The 9,405-nt window shown below is 55.0% G+C and overlaps 1 protein-coding gene across 1 annotated transcript; it reads right to left on the reverse strand.

The window, feature by feature from the left end:
* Positions 1–3,176: 3,176 nt before the first annotated feature.
* Positions 3,177–5,582, reverse strand: LOC109578876 (pancreatic adenocarcinoma up-regulated factor-like). The gene is made up of 4 exons (XM_070779493.1): positions 5,508–5,582; positions 5,337–5,415; positions 5,005–5,110; positions 3,177–3,667 (listed from the first exon to the last, which is right to left on the reverse strand). Exons 2-4 carry the CDS (start codon positions 5,389–5,391, stop codon positions 3,361–3,363), a joined length of 468 nt encoding a protein of 155 aa, XP_070635594.1. The 5' UTR covers positions 5,392–5,415; positions 5,508–5,582; the 3' UTR covers positions 3,177–3,360.
* Between the last annotated feature and the right edge of the window lie 3,823 nt (positions 5,583–9,405).

Below are 9,405 nucleotides of genomic sequence, written 5' to 3' on the forward strand. Positions count from 1 at the left end.
TCTGGGAAGTTTCCAGTTTCCTCTGGTTTGTCAAGACCTGGGCCCCCCTTTCATAGCGCCTGTGCCCTCGTCCCATCAGTTACAGTCGCCCCATGCCCTTGACCGTGGGGTCTCTTCTCTGATTCCCATCTTCTCCAATCCTGGGCCCCATCTCTCTGGGGTTCCCAGCTAAGCATGGATTGTGTGATCTTTTCCACATCTATTCCTATGTTGGATGAGGTTGGCAAATATTCCTATTGTGGGTAAATGCACAAATTATGAAATCTACCATTTAGATCTTTTTAAGGAGAACAACTCCGTGACTAAGTACATTTGCTGGTTTTGCAATATTACTGCTATTCAGCTCCAGAGCTTTTTCATTACCCCTCAGAAATCCCATACCCAGTACCCATTAAGCAGGAAGTGCCACTATTTTTTCTCATTTATACAATTGACCTTAAAAATGCTTTTGTGAATATAAGTTTTCCATCTCACGCTCTCACGTCTGTCCAGATTTTGCTCGGTGATCTTGTCTACTGCTTCTAACATGGTCACGTGACCCTCCACAGGGTTTTTATAGTCAGCTATATTCTCTCCCCAATTTTCCTGTTTTGTTTTTTATTCAGCTTTATTGAAGTACCATTTACATGTAATAACATGTCAGTATGTTAACAGTTTGATGAGTTTTAACAAATGTATACACTGACGTTCATGCATCTCCCACCACACTCAAATTGAGGAAACTTTCTGCCCCCCTAAAAGGCACCTCGTACGCCCCTTGGCATTTGGTCCCATCTCAAACTCAGCTTTGGAGAAGGCAATGGCATCCCACTCCAATACTCTTGCCTGGAAAATCCCATGGGCGGAGGAGCCTGGTAGGCTGCAGTCCATGGGGTCGCTAAGAGTTGGATACGACTGAGCGACTTCCCTTTCACTTTTCACTTTCATGCATTGGAGAAGGAAATGGCAGCCCACTCCAGTGTTCTTGCCTGGAGAATCCCAAGGACGGGGGAGCCTGGTGGGCTGCCATCTATGGGGTCGCACAGAGTCCGACACGACTGAAGCGACTTAGTAGCAGCAGCAGCAGCAAACTCACCTTCCCTAATTACAAGTCTGCTTTTGTCACGATGAATTACTTTTGTGTTTTCTAAAATTCCACATCCACGAAATCACATGGGCTGCTAAAAGGAAAACCTGCGCCCCTGCCCACAGGGGTAAGACCCCGGCGCTCACCCTGGGTGGAGAAGGGTGTCACTGAAATCTCACAACCCCTGCGAGGAGGGGCTATTGCTTCCCACATATAACAGGTGGGCAATTGAGACACGTGGGTGACCTGAGCTCCCCAAGGTGGGGCCAGGGAAGAGGGAAGCGGAGCCTATCGGGTCTGAATCCCCCCTTCCCTGGTGCAATCTGGGCTAGATCGTCTCTTGTCTGTAGAAGATGGATTTTCTCCGAGATCTTCATTTTCTCATTGGATGTACAAAATGTCCCTGCCACCTTGAAGGGGTGGTCCTTTAGTGAACAAACTAATACCTTTCAGGTGTACCTAAGCTGGCAGAGCGCAGGCTCAATAGCTGTGGCACACGGGATTAGTTGCTCTGTGGCACGTGAGAGTCTCCCAGACCAGGGATTGAATCCATGTCTCCTCCACTGGCAGGTGGATTCTTTGCCACTGAGCCATCCGGGAAGTCTGCGAGGACTCAAAGTTGAGGATTGAGAGCGCTGGGCAGCGGGGTGGGGTGGGGAGAGAGAGAGCAGAGAGGCTCATATCATGAGAAATGCTGTTCCCACGTGCTGCTTGTAGAAACGGGTTTCTCCTAAAGAGCTTTGTGAGTCTGCTAGCAAGTTTCCTGTCATCTGATTTATTCCTTGAATGAGGGGATGAAGGGTGGGTGGATGGATGAATGGATGGAAAGATGGCATTAATCACGCACCCAAGAGGGGCCAGGCAGAATGCCAGGTGGTTTAACAATTATCTGATTTAATCCTCACAACAGCTTTCCGGTGAATGTTAATCTCCCATCATCACAGATGTGGAAATTCAGGCTGAGAAAGTTGAACGTCATTTGTAACAGACTCTGCTGTTTTTAGTAAGAACCACTAAGCGGCGCTCAACCAGCATGTAAAATGAAAATAAAGGCAGACAAGAGTCATCAAGTGTCTTCCCAGAGATGAGGATCCTCTGGAAACCTTCGCTGGTCTGGGGATCTGAGCCCAGACTTTGCAGCCAGACCTCCTCCCCCTGCATCCCAACTCTGCCACTCGTGCCGTGTGACAAGCCGAGCCTCTGTGTCCTCTGGGCCTGTGCTGTCTCCTTCTGCAAGCGGGGAAGCAGAAGTCCTGTCCCTCTAGGGTTGCCGGGCAGGGAGCTGAGGGGGAACAGGGTGGCCTCTGCACCGTGGCTGAGGGGCAGGCTGCTGCAGTCTGATGGAGGTGTTGAGAGAATGTGCCAGGCCTAGGGGCTGCTTTCCTTTCCCTTCAGGCTGTAACAGATGCCCGCCTTTCAAGAAGTGGGGTCCTGGGGATGCCTGGCTCTGGCCACTCCCGTGTTGATCTCTTGGCCTAGAAGCCCTCCCTCCCTTAACCCCACCTGGCCAGCTCTCACATAGCCTTTGTATTTAGCTCAGATGTTGCCTCGTCCAGGAAGTCTTCCCTGAAGCACACCCACCACTGGGCTTGTGCCTGAGCACAGGGCGCTAGACCTGTCACTATTGATGCAGATGAAACCACCAGTTGTCTCCATCTGCTTCTGTATCCATTCCCCATGGAGAGCCCCTGGCTGGACTCTTGGCCCATTCTCTATTCCTCCAGAGTCCACAGAGCTTCTTGCCAGCCAGGGTTTGCCATATGTGTTCTGAATGAGTGAATGAATGACTGAGGGTTTCCCTAAGCCCTTTACATACTCAGAGAATCCTGGAATTGAGCCTGGGCTGCATGGGCCACCTGCATGGGCTTGCAGAAGAGACCTGGGGATGGGGCCTCTGGGACCCCTACAATCCTCCCAGATTATGGGATCTGTCCGAGGTCTGCATGGGCAGGCCCAGCATCCTGTCAGAATCACCCAGCCCTGGGGTGTCGGGCCCCCTCCTGCCTCTTCCTGCAGCTCTGCTTAGTGAGCTCCACTCCAGAGGCTTCATCCCCACAAGCTCAGAAGGCTTTGTTCGCATCCCAGGCCAAGGAGCACCCTGGACCCACTGTAGCTGCAGAAGCTGGATTTATTGGTGGATTCTGATTCGGGGCTGCACTCAGGTCCCTGCCGCCTTGTGCCCACCACCAGGCAGATGGCCTTGGCAGGGTAGCCCACGGCCCAGCCCTGGAGACCCAGAAGTGCTCATTTCGTAGACATATTTGGGGATTAGGTAGCACTTTCTTGATCATAGATCAACGTACTATTGGATAATCCCAGTCAAAGCCGATGCTGGAGATGCCCAGAAGCTTATGCTGTCCGAAGACTCCAGTGAGCACTTTCTCACTCCCGTCAGGGAAGGCAGAAAAGCTCCTGCCACTGTTCTCTCCAAATGTGGCCTTACGGCCATAGCTAGTGTGGATGACCAAGTGCCGGAGGAAAAGCTTGTAGGAGCCATCAACTCCTGTAATGTATTCACCGGACTGCAGGACAAATTCCTGAAGGGTCCCACCTGGGGCTCCATATTTCTCACTCCAGGAGGAGCCAAACCTCACCTGGATACTAGGAGAAAGGGCAAGCTTTGAAGATCCAGGGTCTGGGTAACCCGCAAATCCCCAGTCCTGTAAACACCACTCCCCGACCCCATGCCCAGCAAGGACAGCCTATCTCTGCACATAAATCCCTGAGCTTGTGACTTTGGTGCCTGAGCCAGGCTTCCTGGTCTCAGCACCTGCTCTCCCATTTTCAGACTCTGTGATCTGGGGCTTGTTGACCAGCCTCTGGAGAAGGCAATGGCACCCCACTCCAGTACTCTTGCCTGGAAAATCCCATGGATAGAGGAGCCTGGTAGGCTGCAGTCCATGGGGTCGCTAGGAGTCAGACATGACTGACCGACTTCACTTTCATTTTCACTTTCATGCATTGGAGAAGGAAATGGCAACCCACTCCAGTGTTCTTGCCTGGAGAATCCCAGGGACAGGGGAGCCTGTTGGGCTGCCGTCTATGGGGTCGCACAGAGTTGGACACGACTGAAGTGACTTAGCAGCAGCAGCAGACCAGCATCTCCTGGTCTGTTTGCTCATCTTCAAAGTGGGACTGATTTGAGGGAGCAATCACTGAGATCTTCCATCAGGAGAGCTCCCAAAGGTGCCCAGTCACCATGACCCTCAGGAGGTACAGCTGGTCTCCTGGCTCAGAGTGGAGAGCTGAGCCCGGGCCCAGTATTTGGAGTCCCAGTCACTGCACTAGACCAGGTGGGGGCCCCAGGAGCAGGTGACCCGTCTCTGTGACCTTCCCCCACCTCAGTTTCCATCTCAGAGTGTCCCCTCCTCACAAGGCCCCGCCCAGCCTCTGGCCCCCATAGTGCCTGCTGCTCTGGCCCATTCCTTCTCCCCAGTTCCCTGGGGCCCCATAAATGTACAGCAAATATCTACCCCAGGCCTGGAGCAAAGCCCTCATTTAACCATTAGGGGAAGACCCTGGGCTTGCTGCCTCTACGCTTCTAGTGTGCAATCAGTGGTCCACTCTGACCCTCCTTCCTTTTCTGTTTGACCCTAACCTGGGCAGAACTTCTGCTTTCCCATAGGCATCCTCAAACTGAGAGACCATTTCTGGTTGAGCTGAGTTGGGGTTGAAAGGAGACAGTGGGGAGAAGCACCCCGTCCCTTTCGGTCATCCCAGGAAGCAGAGGCCAGACTTGCAGGAGGATAGGGGAGGGGACAGGGCTGGGGTGCAGGGGAGGAAACAGCAGAGGAAGAGGGACAGACCTCAGCTGACTCAGGAGACATCAGGACCCCAGTGAGGGTGCTGGGAGGAGGGACCAGCCCCCCCCCCAGGTTCCTGAGACTGGGGCAGGGGCTGGGACGCAGTGAGGGGCTCCCGGGCCCTGCTCAACTCACCTCTTAATTATGCCACCAATGCCTATAAACACTCTGATCCCGGTGATCTCATTTTCATTGTCTTTAGTTGTACTGAAATATGAGCCTCCTCCACGCCCATACAAAGCTGTTAATGAGAGGACCAGGTGGGAAAGAGAAAAGTAAAGAAACACACAGTGACATGTGGTTTTTTCTGTCCAGCAGAAGACACAGCCCCTCCAGACAAGGGGACAGGTCTGAGAGCTGTGTTAGTCTGAGACAAGAGCTGGCCCAGACCCCAGGCCCTGGATGGTGGGAGGGGAGGGTGGTCTCCAGGGGGATGCTCTGGACACAGGAACCCCAGCCAGACTTACCCCCTGCCCAGCAGGTGGGGCTCCACAGGAGGGCGAGGGTCAGCCACAGCAGCATGTCTTCTGGCTGGAGAGTCAAGGGCTGCTGAAGAGAAGACAGGCCATCCCATCTCAGAGAGGGGCCTCCCCTGACCTCATGGGCCCAACCATGGTGGGGAGGAGGGGTTGTCTTACCTGGCCTGCAGAGTCTTGAGGTCCAGTCCTGGTGCTGGGAGTCTGGTGGTGCCTGGGCACCCTCCACTGGGCCCTTTATACCCTCCTCCTGGGCCCTCTGGGCCCCCCTCCTGGAGGAAGGAGCAAAGGGGCCACCAGGGCGGCCGGAAGGAGCTGAGAGTGGTGGTTCTTCCTGGGGCAAACCCCAGGGCCATCCAGTGGGGAGGCTCCCGGATGTGCTGTGTTTACCGTCTTGGCCCTGCAGCCTATACAAATACAAGGAGACAATGACCAGTATTTTACTCTCACCTCTGGGTCTCTCTTCTGGGCACTGGCACTTGACCTTGACTTCAGAGGTGGGGGAGGTGTCCTGAGAGCCCTTCCCAGTTGACCAAACAGGGTCAGCCTCACAGGGGTGCTTCAGGGTAGCCGCCTACAGCAGCTGCATGGGGCTCAGGGCTTCTACCTCAAGCAGAGCACGGTTCAGGGTCCAGAACCCCCCGTGGTGACAAGGAGAAGGGGTGCAGAGCATGCCCTGGTGTGTGCACGGCCTCACAGGAGAAGAGCTGGCCACCAGGAACCTGGGTCCCTGGCTCCATCAGGATTGCCATGCTGGGGGCCTGTGTCCAGTGGAGGCTCTGTCTAGCTGCCACCTCCCTACTCACACCATGTGGCTAACCCAGGGGTCAGCACACTATGGCCTGAAGGGCAAGTCCCACCCTCCATGGGTTTCTCCCCCACTACTTGTGTGCTTAGAATACTGTTTACATTTTGATATGTTTAGAATAAATTTCAAGAAAATTTGCAACAAGTGGAAAACCCTGAAGTTTCAATGTCATTGTCCATAAACACGTGTTATCGTTCATCATCTGGATACAGTCTGGGGCTGTGTCCAGGCTGGAAGTGGCACTGGGGAGCATGTTCCATGTACTTTATGACCTGGAAACATAAAATGTGTGACCCTTCACCCACCACGTCAGGATTCCTGGTGGATCCCTCTTCCCTGCTTGGGAAGAGACCACACTCTGTCCATGGTCCTGGCTGCAGGGGCTGGGGGGCTTCATACAACAACCAGTCTTTGTGCAGAGAAGGGAGCAGAGGGCAACTTTGTCCAGAAGCTGGCCCCTCCTTCTGGGCCTGCACTGGTCCCCCTGGACTGGCTCCTTAGGGCTCAGGTCCCCCTGACTGCTGTGGCAAAGGTGAGGCCCTCACCTAACCTCCAGAGCTCCACATACGCCCCCAGAGTCCTCCAGCCCCATGATGCCTCTGGGTAAGGGCAGGGCCAGCCAGCTGCAGCGGGCAGAGAAGCCCTCCCGGGGCCCTGGATCCTCCTGGGGAGGCGGAGACGCAGGAGACCTAGGACCCCGGCAGGTACAGCTTCTGGAGGAAGGGGCCCAGAGGAGGCACAAAGGGGCTTGTGTTCCTGCCCCAGCCCAGCGCCAGGCACTTTTTCTGAAAAAGCTGCCAGTTTGGGAGCCTTCCTTCTCTCTGCAGACTGCCAGGGTTTGAGCTCAGAAGGAAGGTCTATCTGGCCGGGACTCCAGGAAGAGTACCTGGGGTGGGTATTCCCAGGAGGGAGGAAGTGTTGGCTGCCGGCCTGGACAAGGAGGGGCTGACAGGACTTGCCCCAGGGCACAGGGGGTGCATTTTCCCAGAGCACACGATTATTCGAGATGCATACACACGTGCATGCATGCTCAGTGGCTTCAGTCATGTCCGACTCTTTGCAATCCTAAGGACGACAGCTCACCAGGCTCCTCTGTCCATGGAATTCTCCAGGCAAGCATGCTGGGGTGGGTTGCCATGCCCTCCTCCAGGGGGTCTCCCCAACCTAAGGATTGAACCCATGTCTCCTGCATTGGCAGGCAGATTCTTTACCACTGGTGCCACCTGGGAAGCCCACATATACACACACATAAGCTCAACCAGTCAATCCTAAAGGAAATCAGTCCTGAATATTCACTGGGAGGATTGATGCTGAAGCTGAAACTCCAATACTCTGGCCACCTGATACAAAAAACTGACTCATTGGAAAAGACCCTGACGTTAGGACGACACAGGATGAGATGGTTGGATGGCATCACCCACTCAGTGAACATGAGTTTGAGTAAACTCCAGGAGATGGTGAAGGACAGGGAAGCCTGGCGTGCTGCCGTTCATGGGGTCACAAAGAGTTGGACATGACTGAGCGACTGAACTGAACTGAAGCTCAAAAGGCACCTCAGGCTTGTAGGCAGATACACCTGCCAGCTCTCCTGACAACAGGAGCTTGCACAAGCTCCTCCATGCATGTACAGCATGCACACGTAAGCAGCTAGCCCTCGTCCCAGGGGAGTTCTCCTGCCCTGCAGTCGCCTTCTTGCTGTGCCCTCCCAGGGCTGATGTAGCCAGCTTTCTGCTGTCTGTTTTACAAGGATTCTGATTCCATTGCGAGGGCCCCACACTAAGGCCCTCATCTCACATAAGGACTTCCCAAGGCCCCATTGCCCAACTCCCATCCTGCTGGGGCAGGGCTGTAACATACAGATTTGGAGGGAGCCCAACTTTCAGTTCGTAACCCATCCTGTGGGACTCTAACTTATTTTCCTGCCTCTGTGTTTCCTGCTAATTGATATCTGTATCCAGAGGCTTGAGCAAATACAAATCAATTTTTCTGGACAAGATACTTCAGAGTCCCAGGTGTGTCTTCTATCAGGAGGTCTGTGACGCTTGCTCATCTCTTGGTGATGGAGGCAGTTGCTGGACATCATTGCAAAGATCAACTTATTTATTCAATTGCACCATGGTGATATTCTACGACTCCTTCTCCACTGCTGCTGCTGCTAAGTCGCGTCAGTCGTGTCCAACTCTGTGCAACCCCATAGATGGCAGCAGTCGTGTCCAACTCTGTGCAACCCCATAGATGGCAGCCCACCAGGCTCCCCCGTCCCTGGGATTCTCCAGGCAAGAACACTGGAGTGGGTTGCCATTTCCTTCTCCAATGCATGAAAGTGAAAAGGGAAAGTGAAGTCGCTCAGTCGTGTCCCACTCTTAGCGACCCCATGGACTGTAGCCCACCAGGCTCCTCCATCCATGGGATTTTCCAGGCCACCAGGCTCCTCCATCCATGGGATTTTCCAGGCAAGAGTACTGGAGTAGGGTGCCATTGCCTTTTCCACTAATTAGCTGCAAATTGTCTGTAAAGAGTAAGTTTCCTCTGCTATTTAATTATTCTGAGGTACAGCTCATGTGTGACTGGAGCCCGGGTCTCCCAGACACAGGGGTGACGAGCTGCCTGCAGGATGGTGTGGCTCCATGTCTGCTCCAGGGAGGCCGGACCAGCTCCGCCAACCTTGGCTCCTAGGAGGGGGTGGCCTCAGATGAGCCTGCTCTCCCCAGCCTCCTCTCGGCCATCTCCTTGGAAAGGCAGGACAGGAGCCCGAGAGGACTGGGGTGAGGGGCGGGCCGGGTGTCATCAGTGAGGGGCCCACCAGCTGTCCCCAGGCACCGCCGACCCCTGAGCAGGGTCTGCAGGAGGGGCCGTGGGGCTGGGCGGCCTCCTGCTGCTTCTGCTGCCGGATCTGCTGACCCCGAGGGGACCCTCCACCCCTGCCCCACCCCTACTCTGCTCTCCTGTGGGGCCTGGGTCTCCCGCTTCTCTCATCCTCCGGGGAACTTCCTGGATGTCCAGGATAGGGCTGCCAGCCAAGGCCCAGCCTGAGGTGCAGCACGCCTGCTGGGGAGGGGGCAGGAGAAAGAATCAAGGAGGAGACCCGGAAGCCCCTCAGTGCGGGTGGGGCCCCTCTGCCCGGAAGGAGAACTGCGACTCGCCCTGTCCTTGCACTCCTGGCCTTTAAGACCAGGAGGGTGACACCCCCCACCCCCTCCCCGCCCCTCCCCGCCCCGCCATCTGTCTGGTTTCCTAGGGGCCCTCGGGGAC

The sequence above is a fragment of the Bos indicus genome, chromosome 25 (genome assembly GCF_029378745.1).
Source record: "Bos indicus isolate NIAB-ARS_2022 breed Sahiwal x Tharparkar chromosome 25, NIAB-ARS_B.indTharparkar_mat_pri_1.0, whole genome shotgun sequence".
NCBI classification, from domain to species: domain Eukaryota; kingdom Metazoa; phylum Chordata; class Mammalia; order Artiodactyla; family Bovidae; genus Bos; species Bos indicus.

Excerpts from the sequence above, each read along its gene's own strand:
- LOC109578876 (XM_070779493.1), bottom strand. The coding sequence starts at position 5,391 with ATGCTGCTGTGGCTGACCCTCGCCCTCCTGTGGAGCCCCACCTGCTGG. Across the intron at positions 5,111-5,336 it reads CCCCACCTGCTGGGCAGGGG|CTTTGTATGGGCGTGGAGGA; the intron begins GTAAGTCTGGCT and ends TCTCATTAACAG. Across the intron at positions 3,668-5,004 it reads ATTGGTGGCATAATTAAGAG|TATCCAGGTGAGGTTTGGCT; the intron begins GTGAGTTGAGCA and ends CCTTTCTCCTAG.